The 19,445-nt window shown below is 43.2% G+C and overlaps 1 protein-coding gene across 1 annotated transcript in view; it reads left to right on the top strand.

Moving 5' to 3' along the window:
• Nucleotides 1-19,052, top strand: part of kcnb2b (potassium voltage-gated channel subfamily B member 2b) — a gene marked incomplete at both ends in the record, with an annotated part of 69,360 nt that extends 50,308 nt beyond the window's left edge. The window contains one exon of the mRNA XM_079292163.1: nt 17,091-19,052. Coding sequence (XP_079148289.1) covers nt 17,091-19,052 — 1,962 coding nt within the window. The remainder of the gene's footprint in view (nt 1-17,090) is intronic.
• Nucleotides 19,053-19,445: the final 393 nt, after the last annotated feature.

Raw genomic sequence — 19,445 nt, 5'->3', positions numbered from 1 at the left:
CTGTGTACGATGGGCAGGTGGCCCTCTATTTCATTTGTGGTGTTTAGTAATAGGTTTCCAGCAAGTGTCAAAACAGACAGAGTTCCAAAGTGAGGAAAAGTACGAGGAAAGACAGAGTGGATGAATGAGGGAGAAGAGGAAAAGTGGGAGTGTTGTTTCTCATAGAGGTTGTAGCAGGACAGTTTAATGAGACAGAGAAAGGAGGGGATAGGTCGAGGGAAATGCAGTGTTGGAACGTAATGTTATTTGGATGCCAAGGTTAAAACCACTGTTGTTCATGTAGCAACTGTTCTTAGAGCCTTAGTGACATCAGTGTGTGGTCTGTTGTCTCCAAGCCTAATTTAGCCACATAAACTGGCAGCCATGGGATTCACTGTTCCTGTTTGTCAAGCAGGGACCACTGATGCCAGCAATGACATCATCCATCAGATGCACAGGAAAGCTTTTAAACCAAAGACATGCACACACACACACACACACACATGTACATTAGCACACAGGCATTCAGGATCCCTTCAGGAATACCATCTTCTCGTGCTACAAATGTTGTCGACGTTATTTGTGTTACACTGTTGTCATGTCACAGCCCAGCCAGTGTTTCTTCTTCACTGGAGAAGAAGCAGCAGAGAAACAAAGGAGCAAAGATTTGTTTTGCTTTGCAAGGAAGTCATCATAAAGAGGGATTCGACTGTGATTTGTGGAACAAAAATAAAACTGACTACATTGGACTACTGGTCCCTTTGGTACACCTGATATTTCATACCACTGTCCTAAAGCCATGATTCCAAACACACGCCTCCACGTTCATGCGACCACATTTACCAACCAATCCCCATTAATTCTGATGGAAATTTCAGATGGGCTTTTCAGAGTAAAAGCGGCACGCTGGGAGGGCATGTGTCTTGACTTAATGAAAAAGAATCAATATTTGACATTGATTGTGGGATTTTCTGAGAGTACGTTCTGCCTCAGTGGGCCGTTCTAGTAGCATACATTTTGTATTTTAACTGGACCTTGAAGCTGAACAGTAAGGGGAGATCACAGGAAGTTAGAGGCTTCTGATGCTGCTCATTAGTACCGAGTAATGGGCCAGCTGCTAAGAGCTGCATTTACTGCAGTTTTATGATTGTCATTCACACACATACCCGAACACAATAGCACATGTACTTGTATTATTTACTTGTAATATTCTCACACAGAAAATACTGTAGATTGAACCATACCTCACTATACTGTAAGCCAGAGGTCTTCAACAGGGGGTCCACAGAGATACAGCAGGGGGTTTGTGAAATTTTTTGTTTGATTAGACAATATTTCATATTTATTTATATATATTTTTTAAAGTAATTTGTTTTTCTCCAAACATGAAGCTGTCCATTATTTTAATAGTTCAGTATTGTGTGAAAGATAACAGGTATCTTTATGCATGGCAGTGGCACTAATAGGCCATCACAAATATTTCGTTTCCACATTTATGTTTAAAATAATAATTTGAATAGTTTGTATGCATGATTATCATGCAATTGACGTCAGGGGTCCCTGCTCCATCTCTCTATCAGTTTGGGGGTCCTCGGCCTGAAAAACATTGAAGACCCCTGCTGTAAGCATTGTGCAATAAAGTCACATTTAAAATGTCTCACATCCTACAACAAATATCCTGTAACAATATTTGTCATTATAATGACTTCAGTAATTTGCGATGCTATTTCTCATAATAAAATGTGAATCTATTCAACCTTGTAAGCCAGGGGCAGAGGTTTGCACTCATTATATTGTACATTATTCCGTTTCTGTGTGTGTGTGTGTGTGTGTGTGTGTGTGTGTGTGTGTGTGTGTGTGTGTGTGTGTGTGTGTGTGTGTGTGTGTGTGCGTTCTGCAAGAGAGAGTCTGCTGTTACCTAAGACTTGCCCCAAGCATATCAATTGTGTTAAGTTAAGTGTTGTGTAGAGTGGCTATGTTTGTTTGCTCAGCGAAGAATTACTTTGTGAGGCGTTAGCTCGATGCGCATCACTAGCAGGGCGATACAGAGGGGACGTGTGTTATTGTAGCCACGTTTAAATTATGAAGAGGAAGAGCTCCCCTGCTGTTCGGGGGCGAACTATAATACATTGTTTACCTGCTACTACACAGCTGACTCAACGTAGCGGAAAAAAAGTACAAGATAAGTGACACCAGAAGAGACACAGCCAATTATCTTCACCTTGAGTTTCTCCCGCTAAGGCAGCTGAAGCAGCCTCACAGTGCGGCGTGTTGTACAACTCTTACTCAGATTTGCAGGGCTGGGGCAAATACGTGAAAAATAAAAGTTAAAGAAGCAGGCCAATTACTGCAAGCCTGAAAGTTTGAAAACTCCTACTAATAATCCTCAACTTGTCTCATGCGCAATAAGAGTTGAAACCACGGGTATAAAATATACATAACTTGTTTGCCTTTGAAAAGAATGACTAAAGCTCTTGCCTCCCTCAAAGCAATGTAATGCGTCAAATATACAGTATATATATATTTAAATATGTCTAGAAGCTGTTTGTTACATCACAAACAAACAGTGGTTTATGACGTTAATAAGTAACAACATGAAATACTTTTCGCAGAAATTCACCTTCTATATGAATTGACCTCATTGGCTCGTACGACTGTTTGAGATCATTCAAGCAAAAGAAGAAATGCTCCCGGCTGCTTCTTCATCAAGATATAATTTACCTTCAATCCAACATTGGCCTGTTTCATAGTGTTTTCTCTCCGTGGTACGTAGGAATTATTAGGCTTTTCAAATGTGATAGTTCCCTACAGGGTAGCAGTGTTTGCTTTTTATTAGTCTATGCAATATAAATGATTTACAGACCCTGGCAGTGCATTGTTAGACCAACAAAATTATTATCATTTGACAAAAGATCTGTGATTGCTTATATCATGATGTCAAAAACCTTTAAACGATGAAAAGGCAGCTAGCAGACACCTATACTGGAATATTAGTTGACATCTTTTGATCAACAGAACATCTTAACTAAAAGCAGTGCTACAGACTTGAAATAACTGCTGATCCACTGAATTTAAAGAGGATTGCAAGAGTTTCTACAGCAAGAGGATGTCCTCTGTAACCCTGATGATCTGAAAGTAGCAGACAGCCTGACCTGGTACACTTCAAGGCCATATTCAGCACCAGGCTCACACTGATTCCTGAGTGCATTAGGTTCTCAGGAAGTGACTGGCAGCATTAGAAGGAGCCTGCGTAGAGCTCATGTTCTCATAATCTCTATCCTTTCTATTGAGAGTGACCCTCCGTCTCTGAAAGAGTGTGTAAATGATATGTACTGAGTTTACATCATCTTTGTCAACACTGCTGATCCTTTTTCACAGTCCACAAATGTAGCACAGGAGTTCCCTCAGTAATAGGATTACACATCCAAGAATGTCAGTGTGTAAAGGTTTAATTGTTCACTTCCCAGCAGCATGAGCACTGATTATTTTCTGCCCTTGTTTCTGTGTTAATTTGTGCATTCAGCTCTGTAGCGTCTTGTAATTTGTTTTACATTTGGTGTTGCAGTGACAAGCCACACACACTTGCATGGAAACACTCTTGGTGTTTGCGGAAACGTTGCGGAGGCTGATACACACAGATTTGTTCATCCTATACCTGCTCCAAAGCAGCTGTGCTGATTACCTGATTTGACCGGGCCATAAACCGGATGGCCACGCCGACTCACATTCGCACTGAAATGTTTGCCAACACAAGTGACAGATCAGAGCCGAGCATGTTTCGTGAAAATGTAAAAGTTACTACTCTGCAGTTCTGCACTATTATGGCCAAAATGATCATCTCGATTATTTTAATCAATGTTGAGATCACGATTATTCATGATTTTAGGGAGAAAATATTTTTTATTGCACTTCCACATGTAAATAAACACTTACATGTTGTGCTGCAATCATTCTAACGTTAATATATTTTTAAGACGTTGAATAAGATTCGTCTTCACCTGTGTAATTTATTTTTGCTTTACTGCAGCCGCAACATTCACAGACTGCCGCGATTGGGTACGCCCACGGCAGCATGACAGCTCCTCAAAGGTGAAGCCAAATCATCCCGATCACCTCCTCGTGGCCACCTGTTAGTTAAGGAAGCGCTTCATTTGATATGAAGCAGACTTTCGCGAGGATCGCTCATTTTAAATGTCAATATCGCAGTCGACCATGTTCATTTAATGGTGGGAAGCCAAAAAAGCTAAAAGTAAATGTTTGTTGTAGCATATATATATATATTTTTGGCTCTAAGGATGGCAATGCTGTCCTACATTTTCATCCTCTCCCTCACTTCTGTGGTGCTGATTGCATGCAGTCATCTGTGTGTGTCTGTGTTTGTTTGTGTGTGTGTGTGCGTGTGCGTGTGTGTGTGTGTGTGTGTGTGTGCGCCTGTGAGAATTGCAAGTGTGTCCTCCTATCAATAATACCCGAGCCTCCACCCCAACCTACACACGAAACTACCACCCACTCAGATGTACACACACACACACACACTGGCCTACCTCATTCTAACGCCATGGAAACAGTCACCCAGTGCCACTCCCAAGCCTGGTGATCATCACTCTCATTTGCAGGGGAACAAAGGCTGTGAATTTCTGTCTGTTATTACAGCTCCCTTATCAGCGCTCCCTGCTTTCATCCAACATGAAGCAGCACTCAGCTCAATTGCTCAGTCATTCATACCGCTTCTTTTTTTTTAAAGTCACATTTCTATTGTGGTTTGTTGCTGAAGACCAATGAATCTAATCCAGCATGAGTCATTACTAAAGTCAGCATCATGGCACATTGCGAGGGAGAGAACGGCATGTTTTTTTTGTTCCGTAAAATAGTTTCAGTGACAAAATGAGATATCCAAAGCCTTGATGGTCGCAAAATCTCTTCTGATGTTACAGTTTGTTTCTGTGATGACTGCCGCCTTTCAGAAATGACAACCGGGGATTCCATTCACAAGTTTCTATGGTTACGGAGACGAGCGTCAATATGTTGTTGACACCATGGTCGCTAAGCCTCTCTCTCTTTCCACAGGAGCAGACGGCAATGTCAAGGTGTTGCTTGGTAATTGGGATGAAAAGGACCAAACTGAACATGTTGGTGCAGGATTGGAAGCATCCACAGTCATGTCGGCTCGTGATATATCAATTCACATGTAGCGGGACAGTTTTATCAAAAGGGGAAGTTGTATGTTTATTTCTGAATTAGTTTTCCTCTTTGCTATTTTTTTGGTGCTGCTATTGTGAATGTCTTGTTTCTCCTCCCGTGTCCGTCTCACACTCATGAATATATTCATCCAACCATCGTCAGGGTGAATCTCATTAGGAAGGAAACCCTGTGTCAGTTCGGTGTGTTTTTTTTCGTGGTAAACATAGTTTGGGTTTATATTCACCCCAGTCTCCCAGAGGAAAGACAGAAAAAGATATTGACGTGTGTGTGTGTGTGTTTGTGTGAGTGAAGTGAAGTGTTCAAGACAGATAGTGATGAAGGTGCAGGTCTGCCCTTGGAAGTGATGCGGAACAACAATAAATCAGCCAAGCCACGTTGGAGAGCTTTGCAACGCAAGCACATAACTTTGAAAGAGACTTTGTGAGAAGTACAATTGAGATTGACACAATGTGCACATTTGAAGCCAATAGTCAACAGTCGGGGTAGATGCTGGATGCTGATGAAGGATAGAGAGAGTAGCCCGGGGATGCTCTCAACTCCTCTTTTGCGCGTCAAAACTGAGGAGCTTGAAAGTGGAGTTTTCTCTCCACCCCCCAACTGACCTCCTTGGTCCTTGGTCAGTTGACCTCCTTGGTCAAAAGAAGTTGAGAAAATCAAATTACTATGTCACAAAAGGGCATTTCCACTCGTTGAATTCAGCTCCACAGGGAGGAGAAGCTCCCTCTTGTGGCTATAGGTACTCTTTGTCAAGCTCTACCTAAACCACAAGGGGACTACTCAAGAGAATCTAAAGCCAGCGCAATAAATGTGGCAACAATTAAAACGTTAAAGAAAAGTTTCCCCTGAACTGCAAATGTTATCTCACGTTGTTGGAATTCATCGGAGCTGACCGCTTTTGCTTTGAATTCCAATGTGCTGAGTAACCTCTCCACCCTGAAATCTGTCAGCATCATCCCCCTGCACGTATAGCTTCTGTGGATCACTCAGCTGAACGGTAAAGTAAACTTGCGCTGGTAGTGCTGGGAGACATGCCCGTGGTTACAGAGTTTGACTCAGACAGCAAGGTGACGCGTATCGTCATTGAGGATAACAGATAGAGGTACGAGTGGAGAGGGGAGGAGGAGAGCGCGAGCTGGGGGTGGGAACTCTCTTCTTCATGTGAGGGTGTAGTGCCGAGAGCCTGCTGAGAGCAGCTGAATGTGACAGTGTGTTTTGGAAAGAGAGAAAAGGGATTGTGCAAGCATTTGCGCTGTATGTATTGGTTTGTTTGCGTGTGTGTGTGTGTGTGTGTGTGTGTGTGTGAGTGTGTGTGTGTGTGTGTGTGGGAGGTGTAGAGAAGAGTTTTTCCTGTGAGGTTTTCCCGAACTTGTCTGCGAAGGAAAAGCACCCCAGAGAGGTGGCAGGAGAGTACATTTCTGGAAAGCACCACACACACACATACACACACACACACGCCTCTTCACCACCTTCCCATCCTCCCTCAGCCTCTAAGCTCAGATGGATGATGTTATCAGAAGACTGAGGGGTAGAGGGGCTTGTAAGAGATCCTTTCGGTGTTGTTATCTGCATACGTTCAGACGAAGCTCTGGAGCAGCCGAGCGCCCAGCGAGTTATTTGCAGCACTCAAGGAATCATGATGAATATTAACTGCTACGGGGTCCGGGCTGCGTGTTTGTTGCTCCTTCCTTCCTCTGGTATGTGGCTCAAGGAAGTGTCGATTATGTGGCCTTTGCCGGATGATTAACACAGTGATCGCATTTAATTACACTTACCGTAGTCATGTTGACTGCTCTCTCTCTCTCTCTCTCTCTCTCTGTCACACATGAAGGCACAAACGCCTGTGGGAAAACAGAGCTGCTCAGCTAAAAATGACTCCAGACATAACAAAGTTATCTATTGTGTTTGTGTTGCAGTCATTTGGTGTTTTGGCTTTGAAAAATTCATCTTTTGTGCATGCATATATAGGATAATGGCCGCGTGTTTGTATAATTTGCACAAATGCTGTACATGCATACTAGGGGTGTCACGGATCACAAACCTCACGGTTCGGTTCGGATCACGGTTCAGGAGTCACGGTTCGGATCATTTTTCGGATCAACAAAGAAAAGGGGAGGAGACAAATATAACTTTGCTTTCCATTTATTAATTAAAGAACTTCAAGAACACTTAAAGCAAAGAACTTTGGGCTATAGCCTTACATGAAAACAAAAATATTGAATATGTCCAATTTGAAACAAAATTAAATACATAAATAAAAATAAAACATTCAAGAATACTCAATTCTGATACCCTCGTCCTTTGATCAATACTGAAAGAAAGAAACAGCCAGTGTTTACACTGAACTGAACTGCTCAGCAACAACTTGGGTCTGTGTTTACTTCCTGTCAGGTCATTCAAATACACAATAATGTTACATTACTGTGACATTATTTTCAAAAAGATGAGACTATCTCCATTGTCTGGGGAGAGGGTCGACCTTTCTGTGGTGACTGGAATATTATTGGGCCTGTCTAGCTTCACTCTGATGCTTCTGTCAGCACCTGAACCAGGTGTGTGTCTGTGTGACTCTCACAGAGGGGGCGTGTCTACAGCACGGGACTAAGAATCACTCCGCCGTGGTGAAAGCAGTCTCTACAGTCTTTTGCTTCTCATAGAGGTCTGGAACAGCTTCACACTGAAGTGGGTGCGTGAGTGGACTTCGTAGCGTGGCTCAAGCATTTTAACCAGATTTAGAAATCCTTTGTTTTCTACACCGGAGTGTCCCCGTCGCTGACAGACGGGATGGTGTCTCTTCATATGTGTGGACATGCCGATGTTTTGCCGTTGTCGTGCGTCTCTCTTTAAATAACGCCTACATACCGTAACGGTTTCGTCCACCACCCGCATCCGTCATTATACGTTACAGGGAAGACAAAATGTTCCCAAACTTGCGACTTAAATGACGCCGCGGCTTCTGACGTTCCTCCGCTCGCCATGACGTCACCGTTAAACGCTTCTAAGCTGCTCCGGTCACGTGAACACACTACTGCTTTATATCTGTTCACTGACACTCTGCATTGATATTCGGGGACTTGTTACTTGAAAAGGAACAGCAGCAGTATAACTTTATTACACACTATGATGATTACACTGTAAAAAAAAAAGAAAAAAATACTCGATTGATCCGCGGTTCACAAGTGAATCGAACCGTGAGGGCTGATCCGAACGGATCACGGATCGATCCGTGATCCGTGACACCACTAATGCATACTGGAAAAACCCTCATGGGCATAAGTGTGTGGAGGGAACTGGCTGTACCTCTGGACTGCCTGCTGTTCTCTTCTCTCAGGGGGAGTAACAGGCATATAGGTTAATAACGTTATCACGCTATAAGGGCCGCAGGCTTGTACTGCACATGCACAGAAACATATGCACACGCACGCATGCTTTTTCCACATCCACCGCCATCTTTCCTGGTGGGGAAAGGACAGGCAGCAAGGACATTGTTTAAATTGTTTTCCAGTGTAAATATATATACCTAGATCATCAGAAAGATTTATTGTGATGGTAAGACATTGCCAAAGCAATTACACAGCAACAAAGTAATGTTAACAGAATACAGAGGCATAGGAACAAGCAGACCTTTGGCCCTGGCTGTCTCACAGCTCATGGCAAGTTCTTACATATTTCACCACAACAGAATTAGTTTTATTGGATTTTCGCCCACTGGGATTAGATTACTGCTGGTTTTAAATTTATTAGGAATTAGTTTTGTTTCATGAAAGAAATTTGCTCCAATATCTTTGTAATTTTGACGCTGTCGTACGAAATATAGTTTTGCGTCAGTCTGCCTCACATGTAGTACAGCCTTCGCCCATGTCTGCCTGTGAGGGCACATTCTCGCTCTCTCTGTTTTCGTTTTTTCTGCCATTTGTGTTGTGAAAGTCACGGCCCGTGATTTGCTGCAAGGTGGCTTAGAGGGCAATAGTGATGGACGGATTACAGAGGAAGGACAGAGAGAGCCAGATAAAGAGAGCGACAAAGATTGACGTGATTGGAGGTTTGCTGAAAGTGTTAGAAGTGATGATCTCACGAAGACGAATCAAGACATCATGAATGTCAGTTTGTTCTTTGCATTAAATGCTTTGTGGCCCAGTGTGCATGTCTTTGCTCACCGTCCTTCCTGTGAGACTTGGTCTCAGCTGGAACCACTTTTACGTCCAGCACTTAATTCACAAAACTGCTGAGTCGTCCACGGAAATAGCATCAGCACACTGAGTGTAATCTTTTCTTAATACCCTGATGAAGTTGTGTTGAACTGCTATATCTGTGCCGAAGACTATACTTGGAGTAGTAATCTGATATCAGAGGAAGAGGGCTATGTTACAGGATTGATAATAGGACGGACCAAGCATTCGGTATCTTTTTCAGCAAGTGGATGGCTCAAGGATCCTATCGGAGCTAGAAATACATTGATCAATACACTTGATTGAGATGAAGAGTTACGGAATTCATCCCAAGGTTGAGCTCAGAAATGGCCTCGCTAGCTTGTGATGTAACGTTTAGCACTGGAGGCTTAGCTGTTGCAAATGTGAGACTGAAATACATTGCTGGGCAGCCCGTTTATAAATGTTTCAGTTTACCTGAGTGCTGTGATGCTGTGATGCAACGGGGTCTAAAAAAAGCAGCGCTGGTCAAAAAATCACAGTAGCCTACATAGATTGGATGTTTTATTTGCAAACGGTTAAGACATGCATGTGAGTTTGGAGGGTTGTGTCTTTTGTTTATCCTCACAAAAAACACAAGTGGAAAATTTATTTTTAAAAACGTTTATTTGCTTTAACTTAAGCCGAAAATGTTAGCACAGCTAACTAGCCTATCACTATAGTCATCTAGCATTAGCCTACTGTTAAAGTCTAGCAGTATATCATGAGCAAAGTACATTATATTTTGGATAACAACACATTAAAACATCTCAGTTTTAGCTCATTAAAACTGCTAGTGAACCGTTGTCATTTCAGCCGACAATGTGACAGTAAGATTTCTGTAATCGATTCGTTTTTTTAAAGCTTTTTAATGCTGAATGACGTCATTTCAAGAAATATTTTACTGTTGATTTAATCAACTAAATGATTAGTCAACAGAATCGACAAGGAATTTCTTTGGTCGTGGACAGCCCTAATTCAGTTAGTGTTTGTATTTGACACAGTAGAGGGAAGAAGTGGACAAACATCATTATGGCTGAACTTTTCAACTTCTCATGCGTATTTAATTTAGGTCCATGTGACTGCAGAGACTCAAAGTTGCAGGTAGTCTGAATGTTCTACCAGTGTCACTCCTCCCCTGATAACAACAAACTCCTCCATACCACTGCATTGTGACTGCAGCATCACAATCAAAGTCTGATTCTTCTCGATGCTGTTGCCAACACTCAGCACTCACAGGGATTCATACACTGACACATTTCCCTGTAAATTAGCTGCAGTCTTATTTGGTATTCTGGTCATTTGGGCCATGTGTTAACTAATACGTAATGTTTTATGTATAATCGTTTAACCTAAAGTCATCTGTAATAGAACGCCACATGCTGACCCACACGGCTGTGTTGCTTGTTCTAACCAGGTGCTTTTGTGCAAGTACTGGCGGGACGTGATCGCCAGGGGCGTCATTAGGCCTATTTGAGGGGGGCTGAAGCAATCTATGAACTGTCTGAAACAATGGATACCAAAAAGAATTGCAGCGCAAACATGCCACTCCCCTTGGGGCTAAGCCCCCCTCTCTTTGAATCCTAGAAACGCCCCTGGTGATCGCACTCTATAAATATTTCACACTAGCCCACTTTCCTCCCTGTGGCTACAAAAAATAAAAAAGTAACACAACAAATAAATATCAGTATAAATAAAGCCTGGAAAGGAGTAAAGGGCCCTTAAGGGGGGGGGGGGGAGAGAGAAAAGCACACGAAAAATGTGTTTACAAGAATGGGAAGAAAAGGGGACACAGTGAACTTTGGTGAAGAGATCAAATGAAACATAGTACAGTAACCAGGAAGGAATACACTCCACCAGTAGGAACAGTGGAAGAACGCGTGCATGGTGGAGAGACGTTCCTTAGTAATGTAGAGGGGCCATTTTTATTTTTATTTAATTTATTTGTTGGTTCTTCCTCTGTTTTCTCCTGTAATATGGTGGCGAAAAATTAACTCAAGCACTCTGGAAGCAAAGTTTGTGCGAGGCCTGTAATGCTGCTGAAGAGAATTGGTTATTGATTAAGGTTCCTCCCAAAGGCTGTCAGCCCAATCACCCATATTCTGTGCTGCTGAAAGAACCTCTCAGCATACATAACATTGCCTGAAACCCTCAGCCCCCCTGCTGTTGCGTGCCTCCACCACAGACAATATGAAGGTGAGAGAGATTTCAGTGTGTAAAGCTTTGTGCTGTGCAACAAGAAAAATAGTTTACTTGCAAAGTTTGTCTGTCACGCTGATTGAAAGTCACCTGAGATCGAAAATGTGATCATGCCAATCCTCCTGATTAAGGTTGCTAAGCACAGAGGGACACGTAATAGAGTCTAACTGACTGATGACAGATTCAATTGCAAGCGACACAGTATGGTGATGCTGCATTATGCAAGACAAATGGATTATATCCACTGCAATTACTGACTGCACTGAGAGCTGTCAGAGATATTATGAAAAGCTCAATAGTTTTTCTTGTAACGAAGCCTTTGTTATTATGCACTAAACTCCCACTGGAGTTGCCAAAAATAGTTTGCCAGATGGATACTGGAGTGCCTGTTTTTATCAGATATTGCAAAGTTGTCAAAGAAATAAAAATGATTTAAATTGCACACATATTACACCGGTTTCAAGGGATCCAGTCAAATCCGTTTTGCTATATTTTTTCTCTCCAGCGCTTTGTGAACTCAATTATATTGTCGATAGACTAATGGCGTTAGAATTGAGGCCCAAATTGTAATAACTGTGGCATTCCTCTAAACCAGGGGTCTTAAACTCCCGGCCCGCGGGCCGAATCCGGCCGCCACGTCATTTTATGTGGCCCGCGAATCCGCCAGCAAAAAAAAAAAAAAAGTAAAACAAAAACAAAAAATCTTTTTTTTAAGTTAGACTAATAATAATAAAAATATCCCCATAGTCGAAATTATGAGATAGAAAGTCGAAGTTATTAGATAGAAAGTCATAACTATGATAGAAAGTCATAATTCTGAGATAGAAAGTCAAATTTATGAGATTGAAAGTCAAAATTATGAGATTGAAAATTAAAATGATGAGATTGAAAATCAAAAAAATGAGATTGAAAGTCAAAAAAATTTGGTTGACAGTCACAATTATGAAATAGAAAGTCAAATTATGAGATACTTAAACAGTTAGAAGCAGCTCTTTGGCTGGTTACTGTACATTTAACATGGAAATGTATTGTGAGCACATTGAAGACTACTTTAAACTGTGAATGCAGAGAGTTATTCAACAATATGTTACGAGTAGTTACATTTACAACCGGCCCTTTGTGGGTGACCATGATGCTGATGTGGCCCGGAGTGAAAATGAGTTTGAGACCCCTGCTCTAAACCTATCGGAACCTCGCAGGAGCAGTGGGATAAAACAGTGGACGACCACCAAATATCACATTCCCCCTCTGCTTTTCTCTCCCTGTGAAGTCTTTGGCAAGTAACCATATAGAAAAGGCACTCAACCAGCAGACACATGAGAGAGTGGGAGGGAAGATGTCTCTGCTCCTTGTTTGATTAATGATGAATCCCTCTAAAGGTGCATGTATTCAAGTCATACCCTCAATATCCATGCCTTATAAATCTCTTAAATGATGTGCCAGGTTCCCTAAGAAGCCACATTACATATAGACTAAATTATATAATGAATTGGTAACGGCGTGTTAACATAATCTGTGCACATCTTAGAGTCAGAGTTTGCCATTTGGGACGTACTAAACCTTTTTCCAGCATATGGAGCCATTGGTCTGAAAATTGAAATGAAATTCCCCACTGGTTCAGTGTGATAGTTCATTAAATTAACAAATTATTCATTGTTTTAGAGCACGCACAAAGCTGTGTAGCCATGTGACAACCAATGCTCATGCTTGCTTTGGCGGGGTCATCCAACGGGAAAAGAAGATGAAATAGTGGTCCAGGGATCAATCCACATTACCATAACCATAATCACCTGGATTGATTCTGCAGGAAAAAAATTATCATTCCTGACGAATGGCTCAATTTGTCCAGCACAAATTGATGACACCAGGGGAAGTAGAGAGGATCAGTGGGGACCTCAGAGGTGGATCATGGTCCATAAGAGCTCTGAGCAAGGCGATCAATAGGTGCCATGATCTGATGTGCACCCAATCAATAGCCTCCCCATAGCTGGCAGATGGGCCACTGGTGTTGAAGGTGGGTTTTTTTCTTCCACACAGCATCTTTTTTTTCCTCAAACTAAGGAATGATGGGGATGCAGGCAGAAGTAGGAGTGTCAATGTGCGGCCACAGGGCTGTCACTAATGACAGGACAGAGAGAATTTAGCAGGCCCATTGACTGCCTCCTGCGGGAACTGAAAAGGAGGGGGAAAGGTGATTCTCGCAAGAGAGACCCAGCGAAGAGGCTCAAGAGGGCTCTTAACTCAGTGGCTCTTTTGTCTTTTTTCCTCTGGATCAACTTCATACTCCCTGCTGCAGGTCTCCCAGGGGATCTATCATTAAAGGAGCTGGAGAATTGAAATTGTGGGGAGTGACCCTGGATGCACAAAATATATTCTCCTAAACTGCTGCCGACACTGTCACATGCACTATTTTTTTTTAAGCTGTCCCTTGAGGGATTTAGCCAGCTGTTTTTTTGTGAAGACATTCGTCAAGTGATTTTTTTTCCCCCTGATGTGTTTTATAATGTGCTCAGGACTGAAGACCAAAGTATTCAGGGACGCCCTTAGAGTATTGTATTAAAATAAAAGTCATGTGACGTTGAATAATTTTCTCTCTTTCTCCATCTGTCTTGTAAGTCTCAAAGTGAAGCCGTTTTCAGCAGTCATGCTGAGCAGTCTTTGCAGTAGGATTGGTGGCGGGACAGTAAGAGCACCTGAATAGCCACAGACAACTAAAGATGTCACACATGACCTACGTAATCATCTGAAGACATTAACCTCTCTAAGCCAATCAGTCTCATGACTGGCCTGACCTCAACCTGCCTTCATCCTGAGGTCTAAACCTCCACCGGGACAGGGACAGGGAAGATCGACAGATATTTCAAAGTATAAATCATGGCTTATTATGACAGATGGTCCATGATTTGGCATATAATTTAGCCGTTTATCTTTAAATTGAGCAATTTTGTATTGACCAGTTGTAATCCCGGTTATCTTAGTCATTGAACTGTTATTCAAAGAACTTTCCCAGAGATTTGAAATTGTCCGGTTCAATGAAATATCTGCTGTCTTGTCTCTGTTAGCTTTCCTCTGCTGGGTCACTTCCAGGTCAACTGGCATGGCTGCACTCATTTCCCTCCTTTAAAGACAGCACTCCGGGCATTAGATGCTACACTGAATGCCACCACACATGCAAATCAGGGGCAAAGAAGACCAAGTAATGTATCTTCTTGACTACTCCCACTCAATTACAGCAGGTTAATGCAGGCCAACTCAGGATTGCTCATCCTCATGTTCAAATGCCTTTTGGTGGTGTCCGTGAGCAAGGGATGCATGGGTGTGTAGGAAGGTGAGATTGCACGGGTGTGGGTCAGTGAAAACATGAATCACTTTACCTCTCTGTCCGGGAGCGTCTTAGTTCTGGAGTCCATCCATTCAGCTGCCCACAGTGCAGTTTTAGAGGGTTCACTTTGCTCCAAAGTGTAGATTAAATGTCTCTTCTGAGCCAGGTAATGTGAATCTATTGAAAGAATAGTTGATCTCTAAAGAATGAGTGACCTTTAGCATGTGTTTTCATAAACCAGGTTTATTCTTAAACCTGTTTCTGTAAAACTCAGCTGCGCAAGCAATGCAATTTACCACCAGTAAGCCTATGAACTATCAATCGTTATCTCATGCTCTCATGTACTCTTCTACCTTTGGTGCTGACATGGTGCCAAGGTGTTCAGCAGCAGGAACACAAGGAAATGTCCTCTGATTGAGTGGCTTGGCAACAGGGGGTGAGCTTCAAATGTGCTTGCCAAAAAAGTTCAGGGTTATGGAAACTGTGTGCGTCCTTACTGTGACTCCAGTCTTTCAACCCGCTGCCAGGCCAGGCCCAGGTTGCCTCACTTAGCCGCTAATAGGTTTAACCTAATCAGCAGCAGCATTCATTAAGTGATAACGCTTCCTCTGCTGAGCCATGACACCCCTTTGTCTCTACTTTGCAATCTGTCTAAATCCTTTTTTTCTCCTCTGTTTTTCGCCCCTAATAGAAGGAAGTTCTTACCTCTATTTCAGGCAGTGTCACATGGCTATGGCCCAGCGTGTCAGTGTTAGCTAGGGGCTAATTGATAGACTATAGAAGTGGCTGAAGACTTTTGAAAAAATCCTTGAGCTCCACCCCTACATGACATTCACTAGTACGTTAGATGTGCTGAATTATAAAGTCTCTCAAGAAGCACTGCACACAGGCTGCACTGTGTATATTTATGTGAGATATTCAGTGTGTTCTGCAACCTGATGCGGCTTGTGATTAGTATTCAGGGTGCCTTGTTTTCTCATCTTGACTGAGACTTTCCAATCTTTGCTCATTTGATTTTTATAGGATTTATATCGCTTGTGTCTTAGAGGCCTTTACTCAAAAGAATGCAGATTTCTCCAAGCACTGGATTTCAGTTGATTGTTGTGGTTACGCTGCACTACAGTGTGTAGGACAGAGACCCTTCACCTGCGTGGGTTGAGACTCCTGGCTGAGCAGAGTTAAGCTGTGGGGAAAGGACATCAGCCAATCCCTGCAGCATTGTATGGATATATCTTCCCAGGGGTGTAAGGCAGAGGCACAGATAAAACATGGAGAGGTACTATGAAAAAGAAGGGACGAATGATGAGGGAACCATGTAATACGTGTCACCCATACTCATTACAAAACATGATGTTACAGTCAAACATTCCCCACGTATTGCTGACACAAACTCATTTTATAAATCACCCAACCCCAGTCAGAACATCTAACGTCAGATTGAATCAATCAATGCCAATAAATCCTGGTCACGGTAAAGAGCTGCAGTTGAAACACAGCCTCATGCTGCGCTGACCTCACAGGATAATGCAGGATGTTCTCATTGCTTTTTACTGAGCAGAAGGCACATGAAATAACATCAAAACAGTATTATGAATTTCAGTACAAACAGAAGTTTCCAAAAACTTGTCTGCAGTTACTTTTCTTTTATCACTCAGAACAATCAATTCGATTCTGAGACAGATAAAGAGGATTTTAGACTGTTGCCAACAGGTGGAGCCAAAACCCTTTTGTCCTTTTATCTATTGTAGATGGGTCCACACACTAAAAAACACACTCCTCTTCTTCCAAAATAGATTAGTGGCCTACTTATTTCCCCTTATTTAAATCCCCCCCTCATTTAATAACTATGCAACGCTGCATTCATTCAAAGATTAGGTCATTTGCTACCTTCTTTTGTCATTTCACAAATCGCCATGCTATCTTCCATTTCTCCATACAAACAATACTGTGACATGCATCCACATCAACTAGATTATACTCCACACCTTTCAGCCTTTATTCATAAAAAATGTTCTGTCCCACAACTCAAATCAGACACCTGTGATTATTCAGTGTATCCCATATCTGTAACTAACTACTTAGCCATCACATGATTGAGAAAGAGAACAAAAGATCTATATCGTAAGTCAACATTGTACAGCTCATGCCTAGTGGCTATTTACAATAATATGTATCCTATTTTTCTTTTCTGTTCTCTCTTGCAGATTCTAGCCATCATCTCGATCCTGTTCATCATCCTCTCCACCGTCGCTCTGTCTCTCAACACCCTACCAGAGCTCCAGGTCACAGACGAGTTTGGCCATGCCAACGATAACCCCCAGCTGGCCCACGTGGAGGCCGTGTGTATCGCCTGGTTCACCATGGAGTACGTCCTTCGCTTCCTCTCCTCTCCCAACAAGTGGAAGTTCTTTAAAGGCCCTCTGAATGTCATTGACTTGCTGGCCATCTTGCCCTACTATGTCACCATCTTCCTAACTGAGTCCAACAAGAGCGTGCTGCAGTTCCAAAATGTGCGCCGTGTGGTGCAGATATTCAGGATCATGAGAATATTGAGGATCCTGAAGTTGGCCAGGCACTCGACAGGGCTCCAGTCTCTCGGGTTTACTTTGAAAAGGAGCTACAATGAACTGGGGCTGCTCATTTTATTTCTTGCCATGGGCATCATGATATTTTCCAGCTTGGTCTTCTTCGCTGAGAAAGATGAAGATGCCACCAAATTCACCAGTATCCCCGCCTCATTCTGGTGGGCAACCATTACAATGACTACAGTGGGTTATGGTGACATTTACCCACAGACGTTACTTGGAAAAATTGTGGGTGGGCTCTGCTGCATTGCAGGAGTGCTGGTAATTGCCCTACCCATCCCCATTATTGTCAACAACTTCTCTGAGTTCTACAAGGAGCAGAAGAGGCAGGAGAAGGCCATCAAGAGGAGGGAGGCTTTGGAGAGAGCCAAGAGGAATGGCAGCATTGTGTCAATGAACCTAAAAGATGCCTTTGCCCGCAGTATGGAACTGATGGACGTGGTGGTGGAGAAAGGAGAGGAAAAGTCCTCCCTGGACAACCACCTGTCACCTAGCCGATGGGGCAGCTCAACCCGGCACGCCTCCTCAGAGACTGACCTGAAATCTCCAGTTAAAAGAAACCCTGAGCCGCAAAGCTCTCCCCGTGGTGTAACCATCAACACCACTGGAAGTCCTCAGCTGACAAACAGGACCCCACAGCACCTTAATGTGCAAAAACTGGAGGAGATGTACAACCAGATGACCAAGTCACAGTCCTTCACCAACCTCAACACTACAAGCTCCATGAGCACTATGAGCACAACTATGACCGCCCCTGTCTCGCCGAAGAAATCTCAAAGCCCTGAATTTACATTAAAAGAGGAAGTAGAGCTGGAGATGAAGGAGGTCCAACCCTCCTTTCCAGACTTTAGAGAACAAGACTCTAACTCAGATGAAGAAGATGCTGGGCCCTGTCAGATCAGACACCCCAGGGCCCCACCCCCACTTGATTTAAGCCTACTGAGGGCCATTGATGACCACAGCTCTCCTGGCGTCATACTCAAAGATGGCCTCTATGAATCCGTCGACCCAAGTGACAGATCGGAGCTCCTCATAGAGGAAGGGGAGAGCTTTAACAGTGCTGTGGAGAATATCCAGAGCTCTCCAAGAGGGAATAGCCCTCTTAAAATAAAGGAGTTGAAGATTAACTTCACCAAGACCTCTGCTGAAGGCCCGCCAACACCACCCAGCACTACCTCTCCCGGAGACATCAGCTCCAGCATCCTGGAAGACGAGACCCCGGAGGGAGAGATGTCACCGCTCATCCCCAGTACAGAGGAGCTGCTCCCAGTCACAGAGGAGGAGACCTGCCCGCTGTCCCCTAAGAGGCTGGTGGTCGACACCCCACCCGGAGATGAAGATCAAGCCACAGAGAACCACAGGGAGAAGCATCTGATGGAAGTGGCGGGAGCTGCAGTTGCACCATTGTCACCTAAGACAGCAGCACAAAATTGCACCCAAGGTGTGGTCGGGGCAAGCGGGGAAGTCAATGCTGACAGCAACCAAAGTGGACACAAAGTAGAGAACCACATGTTTACATCCGATATCCACCTGATACCCGGGGATGGAAGCCTCTCTCCGACCTGTGAAACCAGCATGTGACTGTAGGAGAAGCTCAGGGGGGGACAATAGACCCACTGCAACCTCAGCCTGGTGTGTGGGAGAGCAGGAAAGAAAAGACAAGGGTTTCGTTGTAATGAAAGATATTTTTGCATGGCATGACAAGTCCCTTTCACTTGTGTTGTTGTGTTTTGCTGCAGTGCGCCGTGCAGATTTGAGAATGACTCTGGGGAAAACAGTGCGCTGAAAGAGGAGGCTCTTGAAAAACAGCTGGAATTCATCAAGTTGTGTTGACATTTTGGTCCTCCCAATGTACATAGTGACAGTCTCCTTTTTCTAGCGAAAGAAGGAAATGCACAGAGGGACTTATCTGTGAAAAGCATGCATTTAAAAAAAAGACAGATAATTTATGGTGCTTAGTTTGCTGAAAGCGCT

This window comes from Melanostigma gelatinosum (assembly GCF_949748355.1).
Source record: "Melanostigma gelatinosum genome assembly, chromosome: 20".
Lineage (NCBI taxonomy): Eukaryota > Metazoa > Chordata > Actinopteri > Perciformes > Zoarcidae > Melanostigma > Melanostigma gelatinosum.
The sequence above is the reverse complement of the archived record's forward strand: the minus strand, read 5'-3'. Positions and strand labels throughout refer to the sequence as shown.